General features: G+C 43.5%; 1 protein-coding gene across 1 annotated transcript in view; it reads left to right on the top strand.

Moving 5' to 3' along the window:
- LOC130255265 (unconventional myosin-X-like) overlaps positions 1-25,513 on the top strand; it is an 87,429-nt gene that overhangs the window by 49,263 nt on the left and 12,653 nt on the right. Inside the window, exons 22-32 of the mRNA XM_056495718.1 lie at positions 4,650-4,756; positions 8,965-9,264; positions 13,175-13,214; positions 14,701-15,471; positions 17,490-17,613; positions 18,072-18,315; positions 19,118-19,213; positions 20,842-20,935; positions 21,553-21,608; positions 23,225-23,367; positions 24,646-24,840. Of these exons, the coding sequence (XP_056351693.1) occupies positions 4,650-4,756; positions 8,965-9,264; positions 13,175-13,214; positions 14,701-15,471; positions 17,490-17,613; positions 18,072-18,315; positions 19,118-19,213; positions 20,842-20,935; positions 21,553-21,608; positions 23,225-23,367; positions 24,646-24,840 (2,170 nt within the window). The remainder of the gene's footprint in view (positions 1-4,649; positions 4,757-8,964; positions 9,265-13,174; positions 13,215-14,700; positions 15,472-17,489; positions 17,614-18,071; positions 18,316-19,117; positions 19,214-20,841; positions 20,936-21,552; positions 21,609-23,224; positions 23,368-24,645; positions 24,841-25,513) is intronic.

Below are 25,513 nucleotides of genomic sequence, written 5' to 3'. Positions count from 1 at the left end.
ACTTAGCTGTATTTCTACTCTGTGATTCTGCCTTTGATTTTGGAATCAGGACTCTCCTCACTGGTGCCTGCAAACCAGGAACCATTTTGGTCATTCCTGTCCCTGGATAATCCACATTGCTTGAGTGACTGCCAGTCTCCCAGAATTTTAGTGTTAAAGCTTATGTGGAGAGTGTGTGTGTTGCAGAGCTGTCTGGAAAGCTTTAGAAAATGGGGTATAGAGCTGGTGAACACAGAGTTTGAACTTTCTTCCTAGCATGGCAACAGATGGAAGAATGCTGCACTACAGCAAGGGTGGCAGGATGGAGGATCAAACTCACATGCACGTATTCACCTTTTAGAGTACAAAATGTTATAAGCTATACAGCTGGAGTCCAGGGCCTACAGCAGACTAATAATAAGCAGGAAATCCAGGCTGCTTTGAGCCCCTGGAAGCTATAGGTCCCTCTTCAGTCACCATTATGCATCATAAAGGACTCAGTCCATCTGTCTGTTTTCACTCACTCTTTGACCTGCAGGAATTATTTGGAAAAAAAACAATATGGGTGGTAATTGTGGCAAAGAAAATGTGTGTGTATTTTGTCAAAACTCTGGATATATTCTAATGTATTTATTTTTTAATGGTTGTGTCCTGTAAACTAAAACTTGACCGACAAGCTGCATGCAGCATGTTGGTAAACAGCAGTCTCTCTGCTTGGGCACTGGTTGCTGTGAGTCTGAATATTGTGGAAAGAAAGAAAGAAATTATTAAGAGAGGCAATCTTGTATTCTTTATGCCTGAGAAGGAATATTCACTGGAGCTGGGAAGCAGTTGAGCCATCTTGTTTGGTTGTAGAAGTTACTTTCTATTGGGCATGGTTCGTATTAGAGACGTGTGTCCTGATTGAGGGGAGCAGTTCTATTTATTGAAAGAATGGATCACTCTAAGGCTGTCCTGGCATGTCCCACACTTGCTGCCATGCTGGATGGCTGGCCAGCCTCTGGCTGCTCCAAGGTGCTGTCATTCCAAGGTGTATTGCCCTGCCATTTCTTTCTTCAGATGAGTTGCTTGGCATTCTTTCCCATGCAAAACCATTTCATTCCTGCCTTGGAGATCACTTTGCAACTCAGCTTTGTGACAGTGCCTCCAGAAAGCCTGTCCCTAGGAAAGCAGATGCCAAGGTGAGGCCTTGCAGAGCAGTGGTGCTTCCTGGTAGTACCTTCCCTGCTGTCTGTATCCAGCTGTTGTTCCTTGGATTCCAGACTGCTTTTTCTGCATTCATGTTTCACCTAGCAGGTAACACAGGCCTGGAATACTTGGGTGGATGGAGAAAAGAGCCTTAATTTTTCCAGAGTCTTTCAGGTAAAGGTGAAGTGAAGCTCCCAGCCAAGGGGAACAGAGCATAGGTCATTGTCCTGAAAAGGAAGTCCCCTGCATGGCCTTATTGACACTTCTGCTGTTGCAGGTGCAGCTCTGGGTACTCAGGTTGGTGTTCTCAGAACTAATCTTAGCTTGGTCAGGAGTAGCTACTGAAAAAGGTGTGACAAGCCCATGGGGATGTAACCTAGGAAGAAGTACAAGGGGTGGGTGAAGAGCAAGGCTTATAGAAGGGGGAATACTTCCTGCAAGATGAATGGAAGGATAATTATATCCCTAGCAATTGTTTGAAGGAGGAAGGAAAAGACTCTGTGAATTAGTGCAGGGGATTGTGAAGCTTGGGAAAGGAAACGGAGGAGGAAGGGCAGGATGATCTTTGTGTTTTTCATTAAGAATAGAGCAGCTGCTGTGCTGGCAATTGTCAAATTAATGTTTATAAGAGGTATTAATGTATGCAATGCAGGTTTTATCTGGTGGTATGGCAGAGTTGAGGGCTTGGATGCAAACAAGCAGAATGATGATGAAAGAGGTTGTGCTAAGGTGCCTTTGCCTTCCCTGGGATGTGCTGGGATGGAGCAGCAGCTTTCATGACTCTTTCTTCAGTGCACCTGGGCCTTCTGCCATCCTTGCCCATACTCACAACACAGATTTCCTACAGTGGTTTAACACAGTAACCTTTGCTATTTGGAGGCATTAATTTCCACATTTCAACCTGCTGGTTTGCAGGGCCTGTTTGAAGGAGGAGGTTTCTGTACACTGTTTGGCATTCAGGTCACAGTGACCCACTTCCTGCTTTTCCCAGTGTTGTCCCCAAGAATCATATGATCCCACTTATGAACACATGGGTGCCCAAGCAGTTACATTTGTGTCTGCTGATGTCTGTGAAACCTTAACATGTTCACTATCACACTGATGGTACATGCAGGCTTTGAGGTTATGTGAAGAACACTGTGGTTTAAAACATGGCCAGTGTCTAGTATGAGCAGAATGATAGATGTAACCTTGTATGTTTTGTTCAATCGTTCTTTTCTCAGATGAAAACGATCTAATGTTTTCAGAAAATGACTATGAATAATGACAAAGAAACGGCCACTTTCCAGTTTATTTCCAGAAATCATCAAAAATACTTCTGGACTTGAAATGCATGTTATTCTTCCTTGTCATCTAGTGGAGTCTAAAAAAAATCTCCAAACCTTCAAAATGCCATCAGTTTATACCTAGATATTGTTATGTCTTTTTGAGATTAAACCCTCACTCAAGCATATATAGATCCTGTAATCCTATAGGATTAGGGTTGGGTCTCATAGAACTCTGCATGCCCTGAAGTTTCTCCCCCTTAACTGGCCTGGCTCAGCAAAGACTATGCTTGCTAGGGAAATACTGATGGCCTGAGTATTTTTGCAATTTGATGAAGATAATGGACTGAGACAGTGTTTTGCTGGTTGCATTCTTGAAAAGGGTGACTGCTGCTTGGTTCTGGAATGTAATGGAAAGAGCAATCCCTGCCTCACAGAAATCTTTAAAAGATTGTTGAGTTGACAGAGGGAGTGGATGTACAACTTGCAGGGAAGGATGCCAGCTTCACGGTTGCCAGTACCTTGATAATGAAGCTTCTTTTCAGGCTACCCATGGTTACTTAGTCATTACAAAACAGCTCATTTCTTAATGGAAACTGCTCCCCAGGAGAAATTCAAGTCCAGGAAAGCCACTGGCAGTGGGTACTAACTCAGGGAGTGGTGTCAGTACACAATGGTCATTGCAGGGGGAAGGAAGAGCCTTGAGGGATAAGGCCAAAAGCAGTGATGGAAGGGAAGGTATAGAGAGACATAAAGGGGAGATAAGTGGGAAAGTGGAGAGTTTGTGCAGAGTGCTGGATGACTGTTCAAAATCTCTGGCCTCTCAGCACAACCACATGGATCCAATACATTCGTAAGGACTTTCTACTGATTAATGTGGTTCTGAGTTCTGCAGATGGATGGATTTCAGCTCACATCTTGTGTACATGGCAGTGCTTTAACAAGTGAGGCTGCACTCCCCGAGTGTAGCCGGTTCTGCTGCTGGCCCTGACAGGGATTTATCCAATGCCAGGCAGCAGGTCACACTAGCATGGCCATATGGCACTTGCTGCTGTGACTGCAGCTTGTATGGACATATTTTACCAGCTTATTCTAGTCTGGGTACTGCTAGCAGTGTACCCACTGCACCCTGGAGCTCCGTGCAGGCTGCAATCCATCTCAAAAAGCAGTGCATTTATTCCAGGAATTTGTGCTGAATCCTGTGCTAACCTAATGCAAGCCAGCTGATTTAACATTGCTTAGATATGTCAGCACAATTCCTGTAAACATGGCCTTATCTTGCTTGTATCTCAGTTCTTTTTTCTTTAACATAGCACCTGCATTCTTCACAAGCATTTAGCACGGAGCAGAATTTGTAAATACGGGCGGTGAAAGATGCTTGAGAATTAAAATACTGGACACTGACATGCCACTAATAATTGGAGAGTTTTATCGTCAGAGCTCAGTTGACCCTAGTGCAAGCTCCACTGTCGAACCTCTTCAGCATGGAAACATCTCACCCCAGGGTGTCTGGAGGTCGGTGGAGGGCTTCAGCACCGGTGGGCTCAGAGTTCGAGCTTTGTGCCTCGACTGGGCTTTTGGCTTTCTGCCTGCCTTCCGTTAGGATTGCTGTTAAGGTTACTTCCTGGAGTCTAGAAATCTAAAAGTTCCTCCCTTTCCTTGAAACGCGGAGGAGTTTCTCTGCAAAATATTTAATCACCCAAGTAGGTCCCAGTGCCTGCTGCAGGGAGGTACCGGATTGCACCGGGAAATCCGTCAGCCGGGAAAGAGTTAATCACAGGCGCAAACTTTGGGCTCTCCTCCTCCCTCCTCTTTCCCTCCTTCCTCTGCTCCCTCCCTCTCTCTCTCTTTTAAGTCTTGACCACAGAGTGAGGGAGGGGGGGTTGGGCACGGAGTTTGGCTCCCGCCGCTGCAGAAGTTTCGGCGGCGCTCGGAGTGCGGGCGCCGCGGGGCAGCGCGGGGGCGGCGGCAGCGCAGCCGGGCAGGGAGCGGAGCCGGGCACGGAGCTCAGCCCGGGCAGAGAATACAGCCCGGGCACGGAGCTCGGCCCGGGCAGAGAATACAGCCCGGGCACGGAGCTCAGCCCGGGCAGAGAATACAGCCCGGGCACTGGAGCGCTCCCCGCGCCGTTCACCGGGGATGAAACCGCCCCGCTCTCCCGGGGACTGACTTCTTTCCTCTCTTTGTGTTTACTGAAACTCCTCCCCGTGGCGTCAGGTTTTCCTGAAGGAAGCTCTTGAGCAGAAGCTGGAGAAGGATCGGGAAGAGGAGTTGAGGAAAGCAGCAATAGTCATCCGGGCCCACGTCTTGGGCTACATGGCAAGGTCAGTGCTGGGGGCTGCCCCACCATCCCTGTGCTTGCGTGCCTGGGTTGTCCCGACACCCTGCTTTGCTTTCTAGTCCCCTAGCATCCGTCCCATCTTCCCCTCCTGTATTCGAAGGGAGAGTTGCAGAATCTGCCCTCCCCGCTAGCACCAGCTCTTCTGAAACCTTCCTGCACCTTTGGCACCTCTTTTTCAGTTATGTGCACGTTTGCACCCTCCCTCGACGCTGCTCAGCAGGCTTCCCGTGGACTTCTGTACCCACTGCTTGCCTCTGATGACACCTTTTCCTTGCCTTCAGGGCTCTCCTGCCTGGGCCCCATCTACGCTTTGGGTCCCCTCCTTTTCCTCGTGCCTGTCGACTCTGTTTTCTGCTCCCCCGCCAATCGCTTCTTCCTCACTTGCGGTTCTGCCTTTGCTCTTTTCCTCGCCCTGCCTGTTTGCCTCGTGATCTCCCTCTCCTTTTAATTAACTCTTCAGAATTGGTTTTTGGCCAGCTCTGCAACAGTAATCTCCTCTTGCCTCTCCCTTTTGCACCTGACCAGAGAAAGTTTGGGAGAACCAACTGCAGACAAACTGCCCCTCCTCTGCCCCTCGAAGTCAGTGCAACAGCTGACTCCTTAATGGCTGTGGCATGCACACTTAATCCCAGTAAGATGCTCTTTCCTGGCTGGTCTTTGCTCCAGACACCTGTCAGTCAGGGTTGTGAGGAGGTGAAATCCCTGGCCAGCAGAGCTGTTTCCAGCAGGCACTCTTCTTAGAGCTCCAGTTACACCAGGTAGCTCCTTTTGCATTGGGAAATGTGTGCGAGGGTTGTACCCTGCCTTGCCAGTGTGGAATATCAGCAAAATACACATTTGGTCTCTGGGGCTTTTATTATTTATTTATTTCCCTCTAGGAAGACAAATGAGCTTGCTGTATTGTTTGTACATGAGATTGCAAGTTCTTTGTGTCAGGGCCTCTGCTCTCTTTTACTTTGTGTCTAGCATTTGGAGAGAGGGGTTGGGATTAGCACAGGAAAATTGATTTGCTGGGAAGCATCACTGGATTACTGCTTTTCTGAGTCCCTGGTAAGAAAGCTTCCCTGCAGGGCCGTGATGGAGACTGTGTGGCAGCAGTGTTCCTCTTGGTTAGAAATCTTGTGGTCCTTCAGCCTCCACACTTCTGAATTCCTCATCCCACATGTTGCTGTTATGAGTGTCATCCTTAAGGACAAACTATGCTTCTGCAACCAGAGTGTAAATCTTCACAAGCAGCTGGAGGTAAACTGGACATTGCAGGGGAGGAGAGCAGGGAGTAAGGAAGAGCTGGATTGGGGGTCTGTAAAATTTTCTGTGAGGAGAGTTTCCAGTTGCACTGCGCCTGTACTGAAAAAAGTTCAGGAGGCAGAAGTTCATCTGGGCAAGTGCTGAATGGTCTGTGCAGAGTTAGGCAGGAATACCAATATGTGCTGCCTTAAACTAAAAGAAATGGTATCAAGTTTTGCAAGTATAAGTGTATTTAAATTCATTTGGTCTCATGCAAAGTACACTGGCAGAGGAAGGATTTTAGTGGTTTCTCCCCCTTTGTGAACTTGTTCTGTGAGCCTGGAGAACCAGATTTTCTTTGCTTTCATTCCCTGCAGTCTATGCAGCCTAGTATCTCTGATCACTAAAATGTGAGACAAGAAAATCAAGCCCGTTGAAATGATCCCATTCTTATGTAGCTAATCTCTGGAGCTCTGAGATGCAGGTGACAGCTTCACCAGCTAAACACCACATAGTGCAGGAACCATGTAGGAATCTGGCTGTGCACCTGGACTGTATTGCTCATGGGAAGAAGACAGTAGCAAATTGCTCCATAACCCTGTGATCTCTAGTCCTTGGAGGCATAACTGCTAGCTACAGCTCATTGACAGAATAATTAAGTAAATTTCAAATACAGCATTGGAGCCTTGCAACCTGCCTGCCTTGATACATGGTCAGGAGGTCTCCCAACCCCTTCACTTGGTCTGCAGGTTGAGCTTCTTTGGCCAGTGCAGAAGGGTGAGTGGAAGCTTGGACAAAGAGAATGAAATTCGCAGCCTGTGAACAGCAATTCCAGCTGAAGGACATCTGCAGGCTTGGCTGTGGTCATGAGGAATGAGGGGGCACTTCAGCCTGGCAGATTAGCAGGCAGAGCTGGCCTGGAGCTGGGCAGGGCTTGGCACATGTTGCACTTGAGAGAGTTTCTGGCAGATGCATTTTGTAAAAGTCAGAGTACCCTTTTTGATGCATTTAGTTTGCCTTGGCAGAGTGTGCATGTGCAGCTGTTCACACCCCATGTGCAGGACACAGGGCAGACAGGAGGACTGGGGATGAGGGGACTGCAGCCCAGGAGTAATTAACCTAAAACCACCTACTTCTTATCACCTCCTGCCTTTCCTTTTCTCTGTGCTTCCTCCCTTTGGCTTAATACTTATGGAAAAGAGCATGACCTCTGGACACTATTGGTATTAGCATCCCTCTCTGGGCTGATATATCTGACGTGCAGGGAGGTAGCAAACTGTCAGCATGTGTCCCTGTTGCCATTTGAAGGGAATTTCATTGCCAGGACAGGGATTTTAAGGTGTGTCTTTTCCTCAGAGTATTGCAGAAGGTCTCTGGGAAGTTTATGTGAGAATATTGTTCTATTTCCAGTGTGCTTTCTAGGACTGTAAGGCTACAGGATTACTGTAGCCTGCTGGCCCAAGATCTTGTGTAACAGCCCCATAGACGTTCTCTCTGTGCATTCTGGTTTGGATTAAAGAAGTTTTTGATTTCACTAGCACCAATGGTTGCTTCCCCAGTGCAAGATACTAAGGTGCCTAAATATATTAAATGACTTTTAAAAATGTCAGCTTATTTTCAGCATTAATAGATACCAGCTTCAGATTGGTTAAATTTTATGGCCCCTGTTGGAAAAATAGAAATGTAGATACTTTAACTGGGCTAAAGCCTGTCCTTTTCTATTTCTTAAGGTCCTGCATGGAGCAATTGCTCTCATTCTATATGCCTGAATTTCTGGTTCCAATCGTGCTTCCTCAGTTGAAGACTTGAGGGTCTAACATTGTTCATGAAATGGGGGTGCTAGCACAGAACACAGGATAAAAGCAGTGTTCTGTACCACAATATTTTTGCTTACAAGTATAAGAATCCCAGTAGTCTTTTTTTCTGTAGCATTGTGGTGGGAGTTTGCCTTTGTGTGATGATCTGGGGCCCAAAAGTCCAGTTTTGACTTGCTGCTTCCCAACACAGTCCCACATTAGTTGTGTTTGGCCTTTGATTCTTCAATACAAAACCTTATGATTGGCTCTTTTGGATTGTTTAATGTTTGCTTGAACCTAGCTTACAAATTGATCCAGATTACTGTGTAATGGTAACTTGTTATTTGTCCAGTTTGTGTATCATGTACAAACTTCTACCAGGAACTTTTTTCATGTCCTTGATAGAATTAGCTTTTAATGAGGAGGAAAAACCTGGCTTTTCTACAACTTTACTAGACTACAGGAATACGGAATGATGGTGGTTGTGTTTTGGGGCCCTATCATGTTCTTAAAGTGCTGTAAAGTTGACTTTGATAGAATTGATGATCCTTGTGGGTCCCCTGCAACTCTATATATTCTATTATTCTTGTTTAGGCAGAGTGTTGTGCAATAGAAGTATTTGTTTATGTGAACCTGTTACAATGTTTGATTCAGCCATCACTATTGTAGTATCAGTGTGTTTTCTCCCAGACAGTGTGAAATTAATGTGACCAAATCTATTTTTGCACTGTTTTTGCCTTTCCTGGAGTAATTTGCTTTTGACCACTTAAGAGATGGAGCAATATTTGTTCTCATGTAGTAAGGCTGTTTATATGTTTCTATTATAATAAGTCCATACTGAATGATTACAAATGTGAATGAATTAGCAAATGTGTTTGTGTGCAATGCAAGGAGACTTCCCTTTCCATGTGCCAAATGTCTCTCCCTCATTTTCCGAGAGTTTTCATAAAAGTAGGTGCTCATTGAAACAAACTAGTGGTAGGTTTAGGAGGGAGAAGAGTGAGATGAGTATGATTTACAGGTAGTGGGTGGCAGGGGAGGAACACAAATCATGCCACTTCTGGATGTGTTTTTCAGAAGGGACTTTCCTGTGGACGTGTGTGTGAGGGCACGAGAGACGCAGAGCGTGTGCGACTCGGTGGCGCATTAATGTCACTTCTGTCTTTAGGAAGAAGTACCAGAAGGTGCTATCCAGTGTGGTGGTAATCCAGAAGAACTTCCGGGCCTACCTGTGGAAGAAGAGCCTGCTGCGGCTGAAGGCCTCGGCGGTGACGCTGCAGAGGCACTGGCGGGGCCGCCTGGCCCGCGGCCGCTACCGGCACCTGCTGCAGGAGCGGCGCGCGCGCGAGGCGGAGGAGGGCCGGAGGCAGCAGGAGCAGGAGCGCATCAGGAGAGAGCAGGAGGAGAGGCAATGGCGAGAAGAGGAGGAGCGTAGGAGGAAACTGGAAGAGGAAGAGGTGAAGGAAAGGTACAAGATGGCGTCTTGCGTTCGGTCTTGGTTTTAGACAATTTACAGGGGAGCGTTCTAAAATGAATTCTCCCTCTTTGTTTTAACCAGTCCCTTTCCTCCAATAAGGAATGAATACAAGTAGCTATAAGTGAAAAAATAAGTTTGCTAACAAGTGAAACTGCAGCAGGCAAAAAACAACAGTAAATAATCACTGTATACAAAATGGCTGAATCTCACAAGCTCCCTGAGAATAAATGGAAATTCAAAATGGTGGGAATACCCTGTCCAACATGGCACCTTTGACACAGGGAGTTAAAGGGAAAATGGCATCAGGCCTTCCCCTCAAGATGACGGCCTCTGCAGGTGACTGTGGTCAGGAGACCCAGGGGAAGGATGGCAGGAAAGCCCCACAGGAATGAAGGAGCTTACCCAGCAGTTCTCATGGCGGATGAGCAGTGCTGCTGTGTGTGGGGTCAGCGCTGCCGCTTGCTGCGCCTGCTGGGCTCTCCTGGGTTTATTATTATATAAATTTCAACATATAATTGTGTGATATTTCACTTTCCAGAAGTAGTTCTTCTAGGCTTTTGTTACATACTTTATCAAAGGGGGATCTCATCAGATTGTGTCATAAGCATAAAAAAATTCTAAGGTTAGAAGCACTCACTTTGAGTCTTGTGTGCAGTTTTGGTCACCAGAATATAAAAAAGACATTAAGCTGTTAGAGAGTGTCCAGAGGAGAGCAGTGAGGATGGTGAAGGTCTGGAAGGGAAGCCATATGAGGAGTGGCTGAGGTCACTTGATCTGCTTAGCCTGGAGGAGAATGAGGGAAGACTCATTGGGGTCTTCAACATTCTCAGGAGGGAAAAGGAGGAGTAGGCTCTGATCTCTTCACTCTTGTGCCCAGTGACAGGAGTCAAGGAAATGGCAGGAAGCTGAGTTAGGGAAGATATAGATTTGATATCAGGAAAGGTTTTTCACCCACAGGGTTGTTGGCACTGGAACAGGCTCCCCAAAGAAGTGGTCACAGCACCAAGCCTGGCAGGATTAAGGAAGCATTTGAATAATACTTTTGGGCACATGTGTGACTCTTGGGGTGCCATGCACAGGGCCAGGAGCTGGACTTTATGATCCTGATGGGACCCTTCCAACTCAGCATTTGATTCTGTAATACAAGGAAGGGCCTGTCCAGTTTATTAGCTGTAGAGTGTTTTTGCCCTTTAGTTCCCAGCCATAAGAGATGTGTTCAGCTCAGCATCACGGCAGAGAAGTGTCAGTGTTTCTAGGAGTTAAGTAAACTACTTTTATTTTCATTTTCTAATTAATGTTTAATGGCATCTGAGTAAGTAATCGGGACAGTACTAGCAGACCAACTTGGCTAACTTCTGAACATCAATTTGACCTTAAAAATGAGGTGAAAGTCCATAGAAATTGCAAATCAGCTCATCTACTGAGAATGAGCAAAAACCCCCAACAGAAGTGTAGACACAAAACCAGAAGGACCTAGGTGCAATGCGAGCTGTAATGAACTGGAAGTTGGCATGCAGTTATTGTGCATACAGTGTTTGCAGAGGGGAGACATGGAACAATTTGGTCTAATATTCAACAGGAAGAAAAATAATAACATTGAGAAAAAATAGATATTTGATGTTATTTTTATCTTCCAAAAAAAAGCTTAACTGTTGGATATTAAATATGATTAGGAAGGATGTACAAGAATTCAGAGTATGTCATGGAAATAAAAGGTTAGAAAATGCTCAGATAAATCAAATTACAAATTATAAGGAAGGTATGGAGATTTGGCAGAAATAATGTTTGGGTACTTCAAGAACTAGCTGAAGCAGTTTAAAACAGTAGCTATTCTCTTTCTTCTCCTTTGTGGATGAAAATACCAAACAATTATGATCCTCTTTTAAAATGGGAAAAGTAAGAATAAGGGAATTGTGGACCGATCAGCCTGATCTCAGTTTCAGGAAGATACTGAAACAAATGACCAAACAGTTGTAAATACTTGATAAAGGAATCCAGCCTATATGGATTTCTGAAGAACAAACAGCATTAGAGTTAGCTGTTTTCTTCTGTGGTATCTTATGACATGTCTTTTGGACAGGGAAAAGCCATGGAGGGATAGGTGACTTGATTTTGAGTAGGTAAAAGGTAGATAAAGGCTTTGATATGTTCTGACAGTACTCTAAGTTGCTAAAAGAAATTTGCTTTGGAAAAAAGTATGTGAAGCAAGAGTACGATTCATGATTTTACTGCATTTAATTAATTAACAGTAGTAGTTTTTTGTTAAATAGAACTCTTGAATGGGATTTTTCCATGATTTGTGCTGGATGTGGTACTTGTGCAATGTTTTCATAAGAATTTGGATGAAGAAATATGAACATCCTTCTTAAATTTGCAGATAAAACCATCTGCTGAGGGGCTGTAGGCATTTGGCCTAGGATTACAGTTCAGATAATTTTGGCAAGTTAAAGGATCTGAAAAACAGGATAACTTTTGGTACAGACATATGCAGATTTACAGTCAGGAGTAATCAAATGCACAGGGAGCAGAGGAGAATGTTTATTTCAACAGCAGGAGGAAGGTCTGGAGGCTGAGTTGAGTATGTCACCAATGTCATGCTGTGTGAGAGGAAAAAGCAAATTCTCTTTATAAACAGAATTGTTTCTGTAAGATGGGGTGATGCTTTGGTACCCTTCAGTTGGAGTAATGTCCCTAGTTTCGGGTATCACATTTTAGGAAGAGTGTAGATCAGTTGATGCTGACTAAAAAGCAGGAAGAAATACCAAAGGTTTAAAAACCTTTGAGGAACAGTTGCAGGAATTAATATGTAGATAATAGGTGGTGTTCCTAACTTCTTTTAAAATGGTTGTGCTTTTGAGCCCTCTTATCATTTAAGGTAGTTCTTTAACTCATGATAACTACTAGGGATCTTTCTGTGGAGTTGGAACCATCTGGATCTCACTTATGACAGCTTTCATTTGCAAATATTTCCTGAATTTTTTTATTTTTTTATTTTTTTTTGAAAGAGTGAGCACAAGATTGAGAGAGCTTTAAGGACTTTGTGACTTGCAGCTGCAGTTTAGAATTTGTCTGGGAAAATCTGCAAGGCCTGGGAAATAAATATAATTACCCTCCTGTTCTCCCAGGGGTTGAATTACAGATTTGAAAGCCACCACCAGCAGTGGTAACTTTCTTCCATCCAGCAGCATCCTATTCCTGCTTCCTAAGCATGACCCTGGCATTTGTCTGTCTGCTGCTTCAGTTGTTTGTAGCAAACTTGCTCTGGAGAAACTGGCCGCAGTGATATAGCTTTGCTTTGGAATACAACCTTTTTGATCTGGGTAGAGCTGCAACACCGTGGGAGAGGTTTTTTTTTTTTCTGCTCATATTTACTAACAAACTGACTCTTACAGTCTTCACTAATAAACTGGATTTTGTGTGCCACTGAGAAGTTATGTGAATTGGGGCTTTAAAACAGTAAAAAGCAAAACAAAACACAAATTCAGTGCTGGTATTGCAATAATTCTTTTCAAAAAAGAGCACAGATATGTGTCAGTTTCACAGGTACAACCTCAATATTCACAGATTTATAGTTCTTCAGAAGATTCTGTTTACATTTATCATGAGTCTGATTTGTCTTTCTGTCACTGTTTCCAATATCTTTCCTGGTGTGTTCCAACTAATCCAATTTCCTAATTGATCTGAAAGTTAAGTGCGTGGGGAAAATCTGTTACATCCACAAAGGTCATGCCAACCACATTGGATTGGATTTTTACTAAATTGCAAAAGCTTTTAAATCAGTCTTACAGCAAGTACCTCATTTTAACCTTATCCATGGAGGGATGATGTGTCCATGTAATTCTGAAAACCTCACGCAGAGAACTAGGTCTGTCTCTGACTGTTATGTCTTGTTTTTTGACAGAGAAAAGGAGCAGCTGAATGCACTTCTGCAGGTGGCCCAGGTAAGTTTAACAGTCTTTCTTTTCATTTGTTTTCTTGTGAATATCTGTGAAGAGTCCCTCACTGCCTGCACTTTGGATACCAATACTGTTATTGTGACAACACTATTTAAAAAATGGGCTTTATTCCCTCAAAACCTGCAGGTGTTTGGCTTTGGCAGAGGTGCATAGAGTTAACAAGGTGTAGGGCTTTTTTTCAAGGCTCTTGTATGAGCTTACATTGATTCTATTTGAAAATTTCCATATTGAACATGCAGCATCCTATTTTTATCTCTGCTGCTTGAGCCTGTTAGATAACCTTGTGATGTGCTACACTGTGACAGTCTGTTTTGCTGGATTGTTGCCTGTAACAGCCGAAATGAGAGTGCAGCCAACTGCTGCCATGGCTAAAATAAACCCCTTGTAACTGATATAATTGTTGGTACTTGACATACCAAAGAGCAGACCACCTACCCTGAGGTGTGTGAAAATGGCTGTGTATCTCATTGGGTTTTTTCCCATACCACTTGCTCCCCAGTTTCAGACCGTCTTTGTTCAGGAGAGATTAGAAGCATAGAAATGCATTCAGCCACAAGTAGGAGTCAGGTAGAGAAAAAGCAACAGGGTAACTACAGAAAACAAGGATTAACACTTAAATGGGCTGATATATTTGACTACATTGTCATAAATCCTATCAGGAAGTACATGAACTCCTATTGGAATTTATTTTTACTTTTTCTCATATGTGTATCTGTTCTCTCATGTGTATGTTTTCAACATCCTATGTTGGCTTTATCCTAAACATCAGTGAAAGTTACCAGTATCTTCCATCTTCCAGTTATCATGTATCTGCTAGAAATTTCCTGTTACTTCAGTGTGGAGAATAGAGTAAGACAGAATCTTCAGCAGTCAGCCATCGGCCATCTAGTGATGCCAAAGAATGCCAAGAAATTATGGGTGGAGTTTTGTTAGGCTGTGGTTGGAGTGGATACTGTGGTTGGAGTCCTGCTTCATGCAAATACCCCTTCCAGCCCCAGATTCTGATGGTCAGATCCTCATTTCAGAAAATAATGATATTTCCAGACCTCTTAATGTATTTCTGGGAAATCTTCAGCTCTTTAGTAGTCTATGCATATATGTATTCATATATAGTTGCTTTCTCCTATATGTGTGTGAGTTCAGAGAGAATGGACTTTCAGGCTGCTTTTATCCAAATTGCAGTGTACAGTGACCAACAGATAGAGGGACTTTTCTAAAAATTCACTGAACCCAGTGAGCTTCTTTGTATGAATCATAATGGAGGTAGATTGCTGGGAAAAAGGAGGTACCTGAAGATCCAGAAGTTCTACCTTTAGCTTTTATACCATGAATGATTGGAGGATGCTTGAAGTCATCCTTCTGTAGATGGTAAGTACAAGGCAAGCACAGGGGACAGGAAGAATGAAAGGTCTAGGCAAGGAGCACAGGCAGGTTGAAGAAAGTGCTTTAACAGTGTTCTAAATTTTTTAAGGTGGAAACAGTAAACACTGAGGAGGTGGATATTCCCCTGCAAGAAGAGGAGAGACGTCAGATGGAGGAGATCTTAAGACTGGAGAAGGAGATTGAAAAGTTGCAGCAACAGAAAGAGGATCACATGTCTGTCATCTCTGAAGACACCAGGAATGAAATCTATCGGCAGCGAGAAGAAGAGATACAGAGGTTGGAAAAAGAGGCATCTAGAGTTGCCCAGGAATTCTTGGAGCTGCTGGATTTTGGCAATCTGGATGAAAGTGTGCAGAACTTAGAGCACTCACTTTCTAGTGAGGGGACACTGAACATTGACTGCAGCCTGGTGGCACCACTGGCTGAAGAAGAAGTGGATGAGGGTTTTCATGCCGATGATGAAGGACGGCCAGCTTCCAGTCTGGTGGTCTCAAACCAGCATGGCACAAGAAACAGTGGTAACTACTCAAAGGAGGTTACAAATACAAAACTTTTGCATCCCCAGAGGGGAGAGGTTGCCCCTGCTCCAGGACTACCTAGCCCCAAGGAGCAGAGAGCCCTATCTGACGCAGCAGAAAGCGTTTATAGCACTGTCTCTGACACACAGAGGAGTAACAGTGGAGGGGCAGGAGAGCCCATTTACACCTCCCCCCCAGATGTAGAGTCTGACTATGACCATGAGGAGTTTGATGGCTGTGGAGATGCAGGTAATGCCTCAGCTGAGCCTCTGAATGATGAGGAGGGTCTGAGAAACTCCCATGGTACCAGCCTGGACTCCAACCGTGGCAGCCTGGACTCGGTGAGAATCTCTCCCTTCAATTTCTGGACATTAGTGTGACTTTGTTGGTGTTTATAACATCTTTGCCTTCTTACTGTATTCCTGCTCACTCTGAGTTTAGTTAGTAATATATAACCCTCTCTTGTATCAATAATCAGCTTGAAAAAAAGGGGAGAGTGATAAATAGGCTGAAGGCCACAGGGCTTGTGATTGTCTGGTGTCTTCTGACACAGAAGCTAGTACATGTGTACCTATTTTAGATTATTTCCATTGCCATATGTTAATGTAACACCCTTTAGGAGGAAGGAAAGCAAACAACTTTTGCTTTGTAGGTGCGTTTTCTACCTTAGAGAGATTTCACAGGAGGGGCCTAAGGTTCCAGTGTGCAATGACAAGAAGAAATGGGAAAGGCTGGGGTTTGATTTGTCTCCATCACTAAAACTTCTCTTGTTCTAGGTCTGTTCAGAGTCAAGGGTTTCTTTTCAGCTGCTATGTACAAGTGAAGCTATTCTAAAGCTGGGAGAAATGACTGTGCTGCTTGGACTGGGTCCCAGTGCACACAGCCAGGATCACTGGACCTTTTCATTCCTGCTGCAGGGACAGTGACAGGGTGGCCTTGCACCTCAGCATCTCACTTAGATCCCACTCTGGATCTGGACTTCCTGAGTGCTCTCAGGCCAGCTGCTTAATGATGCAATGATAAATCTCCTTACAGGACAGCATGTCAAAACCCACTTAAGATTGTGAGGAGTTCAGGTGTGAAGCCAATGGCAGCCACAAAAATACTTCCAATAAATGATATCTCTGAGAAGAGACACTTGAACAACAAAATGTCTTTAAAAAAACTATTGAATTTTTATTATTTTAGGAACTCAATTTATTTCCTTCAGTATGTTTTTCCAATGACAGATTGTGACCTTTCTTAAACAAAGTTGCATGATTGTCTTGTTTGCATTTCCCTAATGTCAGCTGCCAGCCATCAGAATTTTTTATGTGATCTGCTTGAGTAAAGGTACCTTCTCTGTGAGCAGGTACCCACAGATCACTGTCAGGTAATCTTCAAATCATGAATCATTCTGTCACAGCTTGGGCTGGTTTCTGCCATTCTTCTTAAAACGCAGATAGAAGTGGAGGGTTTTATTGGGCTCATAAGTGAGTAAGACTAATGAAAAAGGCAGTTGATAATTTGTCATAGTGTGAGCCACAGGAAGCAATAATCACAGCTGAGTCAGGATCCCATCAGTAGCTGCTGTTCCAAGACTACTGGGTTTTTGAAACTTAATGCCAAGGGAGAGAATGAGTGAGTGGACCAGGGATGAGACAAAAGAAGGTCACAGAGAGAAGACAGAAAGGAAAACGGAAAGAAGCAATATGTGTTTGAGGAAGGAAAAGGTCTAAGGAACTGTCTTCATTAGTATTAAGTTAATAAAGCAAATCAAAGGAAATTGTATTTAAGGTGAAGGAAATGATTTTGTGTGTGAAGTACTTTCTTATGGCTGAGGGCCTTCATCTAGTTGGAGAACAGAGATGAGTAAATTCAATATTATTATTTCAGTAATTCTGATTGTTGTTTTTAGGGTTCACTTTTCCTGGACTGTGCTTTTTTTCCTAATCAACCCAAAGCAAGTAATTTCCTTGCTGGGGTTAAATCACTGTTCCATCTTGTCTGGCATTGTGGCCTTTCTGCCAGAAAAATCGGAAAACTTCTCCAAAATGAAAAATTCTCTCTTAATCCCATCAAATTAGATTTGGCAAGGTGGGCACTGCCTTGAAGCAGGAAGTTTTGTTACTGCAGGGAACTGGAGCTTTCTAGCCATGTCCACTGCTCTCCTTTCAGGTATGAAAATTCCATGCTCTTGCTTTAGGCATTAATGGATAAGCTGTCAAGCCTCTACTTTTACCATAGTGTTTTTTTTTTGCAGTTTGTTTTTTTGTAGTTTTGCACCTTCTGATCATGTGACTTCTCTAACCCTGTTAATTGCTCCGCTCCTCCCACGACCAGGAGAACCAAAGTGGCTATATCTGTTCTTTTTCTTTAGTTTCTGGAGAGTGAAGAAGAAGTGGATGTTTACATTGATACAGATGAAGAGTTTTGTAATGGACGAGTCACTATCTTCAATGGCTCAGGGCCGCCCTACTTTCACAGTTACCTCTACATGAAAGGCAAGTGGATTTAGCCAAAACCAGGGATGGATGGGATCCAGGAACCTGCTTTCTTCTTCTTTTTGTCCACAATCATCATCTTTATTTGCTCTTAGTTGTCACTTTATTCTCCTTTTTTTTTTTTCTTCTTTTATTTAAAACAACAAATACAGAGATGTCTTTGCCACTGAGACTTAATTGTGCTTTCTTGGTTTGGGCTTAAATGATTCATTCTCAGCTAGGAAACTGAAGTCAGAACAAAAATACTTGAGTGGTGCATATATTTCTCTGTTTTGCTTTTTTTTCACTGGTTTGTTCTGATTTTCTGATTTTTCGAAATCAGGCACAACTTTGTTTCTCTCCTTCAGTTCCTTTGATGTAGGAGCTGAAGTGGCCACGACTCCTGCCTAGGAGCAGGACCAGAATGGCAGCACAGCCCCTGTTGCATTCTGCTGAAATGTCGCTCCTGGCTTTTGCAGGAGGGCTCATGAACCCGTGGCGGCGGCGCTGGTGTGTGCTGAAGAACGAGGCCTTCATGTGGTTCCGCACCAAGCAGGAGGCCCTGAAGTCAGGCTGGCTCTACAAAAAGGGCGGGGGAATGTCAACGCTCTCCCGCCGCAACTGGAAACGCCGCTGGTTTGTGCTCCGGGAATCCAAGCTCATGTACTTCGAGAATGATAGTGAGGAAAAGCTGAAGGGGACTATTGACATCAGAAGGGCAAAGTGAGTGCAGAAATAAATCCCTTTGATCCCTTGTATTCACTCTCTAAAGCAGTAATGAAGGGTCCGGAGCTGCTGTTCACTGGCCTGTGTATCTCCCATCGTGCTTGGAGAATCAGAAACAAAGGAAGGAAAAGACAATTACAGCATCTAGTTTTACTCTGGAGGGAGTCTGCAATTTCTTGATAGTTCTTTTCCCAGTCTTGCATTTCATAATCCAGCAGAAGCTCTTTCCAAGCCATGGATGGAGCCAGACCAGGAGGGGCTAATTAAGTACATACCCCCATGCATTCTCTCCTACTCAGACTCCATCTGTTTTCTGGCTTCTCCAGGCATTTCACAGAGGTATTATGAAGCTCACAGCGGGATTTGGATTTGGCAGCATGTACTGTGCCTTTTCCTGAATCCTGAATGCTCTTTCTGCTGCCATAGTCAATTCCTTAGCTCTTGCTGTAAGAAAGGACAGACTGGTCACCTGTTAGCATTATGCAGACCTGTAAAGTGCCAAGAAGAGTGGGACACCTGACTTGATAAACAGCTCTCCATATCAGCTTCTCTTTATCTCTTCTTCCATTTAGTCTGCCAGTGTCTTGAAAATCCATAAAAGCCTTAAGCTTTGGTTTTTAACTGTACAGATATTTTTAAACATCTTGTGTATTGGTGCAATTTTGTATTTCTGTCAGAGTTACAAGCCAGTGATTTCCCTTCTGTGTGGTGAAGGGTATGATCCAAAAGAATTGACCAGATGGAATTCAGGCCTGTGAAAGATTTTTAGCTTTGGCTCTTGTGTTTTCTTGTGTTCCAGAGAGATTGTGGATATTCATGAGAAGGAGAATGCCTTGGACGTTGTGACAGAAGACCGAGTTTACCACATTGTTGCAGAATCACCAGAAGATGCCAGGTACAGCAGAGAGTTTTTTTCGGCTCATTCCGTCTGTGCAGGTCTGACCCAGGTACTCATGGGAGAGTTTGGGAAGCATAATCAATTCCCTTTTGCTGGAGAAAAGGGAGATTTGTTCCAGTGTCATTTTGTGCTTCCTGGGATGCATCACAGCTACTTTGGGGACTTGATGTTACAGCTATCAAGGTTGTGGTTCAGTCTGCCCGTCACAGGACTGCCAGCTTCTCATGTGGCTGTGAGCATGCTGAATTCAAGGGTTATTTCAGCAGACACACAAACCTTAACATAAACTGGAACATCTAATAGCTGATTTATTTATTTAATGGAATCTTGAATCAAACAAAAAGTCTATTCATGTTGTCTGTAAATGATTGTGAGAGCAGCTGGGTTTTATCCAGGAGACAGAAAAAAGGCTGCAGCTTATCAGAGTCTGTAGTGTCATCTGATAAAATCTTCCCAGTGCAAAGCAAACAAGTGACTCATGTCCTTCCTTCTTGGCATCCTGGCCAGACAGTGGGAATCAGTTGCTTAAGGGCAGGTTGGACAACCTGTCCTGGCTATGCAAAGCCAAGTTACGAGGTTACTGTCCCCAGCCACTTGGTGTCTTTCCTCTTTTAGCAAGGCTTGTGCTCTCAGCCCTGACAGTGTAACTGTTTCTCTGATCTACTGATTCTGTGAAGTTATTTAGGGTATATTAGTATTTTGGTGTAAGGAGAGAAAGGAGGAAGGTGTTTGGATACAATTTAACAGAAATAGACTGAAGAAGGGCCACATGGACAAGAAACAGGCAAATTTAGGGAGCAGTAGTGGAAGGAACAGTAACTTCTTAAGCCAGAACTTCCACAACTGCAGTAGACATGACCTAAGATAACACTGCAGAGTTGTTAGGATGAGTGTAAACCAAATGTGGCCTCTGTCTCTGCCCTATCAGTCTCTGTTCTGGGGAAGGAGAAAGCACCAACAGTTGCAGTAGCAAAGGGCAGATTAGCAGAGGCTGCAGAGTATCCAGTCTGAGAATCCTCCATGCAGTATGGATGTTTTCTGATCCCACTGGAAGCTGCAGATAAGAATCTGCTTTTTCTGCTACAGCAGTTAGCCTCCAGATATGTCTATACGAGAAGCCCTTTTGCAGACAAAAAACTTCACTCCAAATTCACTTATAAACAAAACCATAATTAATTGCCAGCCATATGACTTTCAAGTTTATTAGCAGATCAGAGGGAGACTAATCAAGAAGGCTCCAGGCATCTCTAGGACTCTAGTCCAGGAAGATTCCCAACTAACTCTGTTTTTCACAAGTGCTGTGTGCTCCTCTCAGTCTGCTGACATGGGCTTCCTGTAAAGCCACTACCTACTTAGAGTGCCCTGAATAACAAGTGGAAAACTGGATTTTGCAGGAGCAGCTGTCAGTGGGTTGAAGAACGTGCACAGAATTTTCATGGATAAATAAGGAGGAAGGAACACATTGGAATCTGGTATGATCAGCCCAAGAGATATTTTGTGACATAATATTCAGGAAGTTGTGAATGAAGAAATTTTCCCAGTGGCATCTTTCCAGGTTCCTTGATCATATTCTCGAGCCAGTTTCACTCCTGAAAGTTTAACTCTGGTTCTGTTTTGATTGGCAGTGGTTGGTTTAATGTCCTGAGCCGAGTGCACAGCGCTACAGCACAGCAGCTGAGGGAAATGCAGGATGAACAGGCCAATCCAAAGAATGCTGTGGTGAGTTACTGTGCAACCAGCCTCTGGGCATGCTTGGAGCCCTCTGTGTTTAACTGTTTGTGCATGTTTTTCCAGCACATGCAGTGCTGTGTTTCTTACATGCAGTGAAAGAAAGTTGGACATTCGTAATTACAAAGAAACAGCAAAGCAAAGAGGGTAAGCAGTGGGGAACATGGTGTTTGTTGTGGGTTGCTCAGCTTGGTCACAGATAGCTGTTTCACAGATAGCTCTCTGGAGGAGAGCAGGGAGGCTGCCTCACACAGATAAAATGTCTTTGGATGGGACTAGTCTGGGCCACAGTTATTCCAGACCGAAGATAGCACTTGGGAAGAACAGTGTATTTATATGTTTTGCCAGTACAGAGCTAATAGCTAAGGTTATTTCAGACCTTCATAATACTCTCTGGAAACCTGTAACTTGTTTTTCCTCCAGTCCTGTGGAGCCCTTTGTGCATTTTAGGCTGTTTAGTGAGCGAAGATGACTCACTTCTGCCTTTCTCGTGTGTTCATTTCTACTCAAGCTATTGGAATTCAGAGGAATGGTTTCAATTCCAGTCCTGTTCACAGAGGAGAACACCTGTTATCTAAAATGCAATCTGTGTCTTCTTCATTCTGCAGGGAACCCTGGATGTTGGGCTTATTGACTCTGTTTGTGCCTCAGACAATCCTGATAGGTAGGTACAACAATCTGACCAGCTCTTAAATCAGAAACTCCCCACAATATTTTTGTGGGGAAGTCCAGGTTTCCTTTTGGGTTTTGTATTTGTTGAAACTCATACATCTTTTTCTCCAAACAAATAAACATAGCTGAAATCTTTAGCTTGTTTCATGCAAAGTCACTTCATAGGCATGAAGTCCATAAATGTATTGTCTTTGAGTCAGAGTTTCTTCTGCAGCTCCTAAAAGTGAAAACAGCATAATCTCAATGCCAGAAAATTATAGTTTTATCTATTCCCAGCACTGAACAAATATGTCCAGCAAAAGCAGCACTTCCATTTTTTCAACAGAGTAATTTTGAGTTAATCTTGAAAATTTAGGGGAAAGAAACAGCATTGTGGAAGAATAATGGATGAATATAGAAATCCGTATTATTCTTGATATCTTTGCAATGCAACAGAGCACAGACCTTTAGTTAGTTTCAGAGAAGAGATGATGGGACATTTCATATCACTTTATGTTAACTTTTAATTATTCCCCACATATTAACAGGTTCAGCGAGGGCAAAGATACTCACCACAGTGCTGAAGTAAAATGTTAGCTATTAAGTTATTTATCTCTGTGGTCTGGGGACAGAGCTCTGGGCTCTGACACAGGTTGCCTGGACTTTCTTTTTAGTAGTTTAGAAAATACATTTCAGAAGTGAACCAAGATTTCATTGATTAAAACATTTTAGGCAGTTTGCGACCTGTACTCGTAATTAATCTGTGAACCAGTGAAAACTGGGAACAAATAGTAAACTGAACAGTCAAGATTTGTTTATGTGCTGAGGTAAGCTCTTCTGGAATATCAGTGTTTGAAGCAATGTTAAAAAATTCTGAGGAGAATGCTTATTCTCAGCATTTTTATGCAGCTTGTTTTTATCTTCCATGGGTTTATGCATTTTTCTAACCAAGCTTGATTGCACCTTTTGCTTCATACTGGCATTTCACAGAAATCTGATTTTGCTTTCAAAGTTTTATGAGTCTATCCTCTTAGAACTGGTCATACTTTTATTTTTCTATTATCCTGTAAAGCATCGATTCTGTACAGAGTTGTGAATATTGTTTTATAAGATACAGTTGCAAGAGGAGGACAAAATCACCCAGGAGCAACACAGCAGTTTTTCTTCTGTTTTGCCAGGATCAGCTCATCCTATCTAAAACCAATCTCTATCATGCTTTAGCTGATCATGAGATCTGTGTTTAGTTGAACTGAGACCTGTGTTTGCTACTGCATCACTGGTTTTAATAAGTATGAGGAGAATGGCTGTACCAGCTCAGCCCAATGGTTCAAGCACTGGCTCATTCCAAAGTCCTTTGCTAATGAACCAAGGACATTTTGCAGCTGCTTATTAGCTAATTAATATTTTCCAGTCTCTGGATGTAGCTTTTGAAAGATATTTAATTTCATTTAGCTGGTCTCTGCATTTATCAGTTGACAGAGCGACTGAACAAGAGATGATCTTAGGTATTTCTGCACTTCTCTGTAGTATTCAGAAAGTCTTTCTGGCAAGGTAAAAAACATGACTTTGGGTGTGTTGTGAGCTATTTGCATGGCTATGACTAATTTTAATGCTTTTGTTCTCTGGCAGACCAAATTCTTTTGTGATCATCACAGCCAATCGTGTGATTCACTGCAACAGCGACACTCCTGAGGAAATGCATCACTGGATCTCCCTGCTGCAGAAACCCAAAGGCGAATCCAAGGTTGATGGCCAGGAATTCCTTGTGAGAGGTGAAAGGAAATACATGCAGTTACATGTGAAACTCATCTTCTGCTTGTAATCTGACAGGGAGATTTGATTGTTGCTAACAGTCTAGGATTTAGCTGCTCCCCAAAAACTGTCATTCTCTGCCCCCCCTACCTTCCTGCCTGCTATTTGCCATGTCACGTGTGTGCTGGCTCTTACCTAATTCCCTGCCAGGTGGAAAAAAAAGTGCTTTATATGTTTTATTTTCTGATGATAGTTCTAGCCTATTTAAATATGTCTAGCAAATGCCACCAGGAATAGGAAGGAACATGGCTGCTGATAGGAGCAGCTGGCTTAGATGGACTGTGACATGACACTGTGGCTTTTGTTGGCAGCTCAGTTCTTTCTGACACCTGTCATGTAGAGAGGGAGGGAGGGAGATTTTTGTGGGATTGCTGCTGTCCTCATCTAAACTGACTAACCTGATTATGGTAGACATAGTGAGGTGAGAAAAATTCTCTGAGGTTGAGCAAAAGGTTTAAATTACATCTTTAGTCAGAGCCTAGTTGAAGATGGCAGAGCATTAGTAGGGATCACACATGTATTGCAAAATATTCACCCATTTGTCTTAAATATTTCTAGATTTCCTCTATACTTTGAGCTCATGACAGGGTCTTAAATGTATGAAGACAGTCTATAGAAACCAAGTGGATGAGCAAATTGCCTTATATCTTCCAGAAATGTCTGTAAAGGAATAAAGATCCTAGAGTGGTTGTGACCGGGCAGAAGGAAAGGAAGAAAAGGATCACCAGAATGTGGGAAAAGCCAACTCTAGTCTTAAAAAACTCAGGGAGATGGAGTGATACAAAGGAGTAATAAGGAGTAGGAGTAACTGTTCTATAAGACAACAGTTTGAGTACCTTAACTTCAAAATACTTAACTGCAAAGCAACGGTTCTTTTTATCTGGTACTACTCTTCATAAGAAGATGTCTGTGTGACAGCAGAGTAGTCTCAAAGGCATATATATATATTCAGGAAGGTCTGTCTCTATCTTTTCTTTATATGGAGCCTTTTGGTTCAGTCCCACATCTTTTGAACATTTTGCCTTGTGGGTGGACATTGCTTTTTACACCTCTGAGTAGAAAATTACCTTTTTGACAGCTTTAGCAATGCAGGCTGTAATTTTTTATGTTGAAGTATTGAATTTTCTTGATCTTTTTTTTTTCTTTATTTTGCAACAAATGAAACGACAGTGAAATTATTCATCCTGACCATGGGAGCCAGAGATGCACATAATGACATTTTTGTGTTTCTGTGCTAGGCTGGCTTCATAAGGAGGTTCAGAGCAGCAACAAGATGTCCTCTCTGAAGATGAAGAAGCGCTGGTTTGTTCTGACAAACACTGCCCTGGACTACTACAAGTCCTCCGAGCGCACGGCTGCCAAGCTCGGGACGCTCGTGCTCAACAGCCTCTGCTCTGTCGTGCAGCCTGATGAGAGGGTCTTCAAAGACACAGGTGAGAGGGAGAAAGAGGAAAGAGCAGACTCCAGGTGTGCAATTCCTGAAGAGGGAGTAGTGCACGCCAGTAGTGGTGTTTTGTGTTGAGAATGCAGTGTTGAGGCTTTGTGTCTGCCTGCAGACATCTCTGCACATGGAAACTAAGGGATTTGCAACGTGTGCAGGTGACTGTAAGTGCCTCACACCTGGCAGAGATACACAGAGCTGGTGTTTCTCACTGAGTAGAGTCACTGCTTATCTCAGTGTTCCCCAGGCAGGGTAACAGGTGTGAGTTCCTGTAGTTGACACTAATTACTGGTACATCTCCAGAACTGTCACCTTGTAGCATGACCTACATTTGTCTCTGGGGTCAGCATTAACCTTAAATAGCAGCCATCCCATACACTGTTAGGGGTGTACAGTGCATGTGTTACAGCATCACTCAACTTGATAGAAACAAAAGATGACAGAAGCCTGTGTTTGCTTTCTGTGCAACATGACAGAGTTCTGGGAAGGCAGGATCTGGCATGAGCCTCCACTGCTTGCCTTAGGAGTTTGGAAGGGAACCCAGGTTATGGGAAAAAGGGTGAATCCCCCATACAAAGATTGTGAACCTTAGAAGAAGACTTGAAAAACTGGACATTTAAGTACTGGAGGGCTGGAAGTATTTAGTAAAGTGAGATGAGAGGAAA

This window comes from Oenanthe melanoleuca, chromosome 7, assembly GCF_029582105.1.
Source record: "Oenanthe melanoleuca isolate GR-GAL-2019-014 chromosome 7, OMel1.0, whole genome shotgun sequence".
NCBI classification, from domain to species: Eukaryota; Metazoa; Chordata; class Aves; order Passeriformes; family Muscicapidae; genus Oenanthe; species Oenanthe melanoleuca.
Note: the sequence above shows the minus strand (reverse complement) of the source record. Positions and strands in the feature narration are given on the sequence as shown.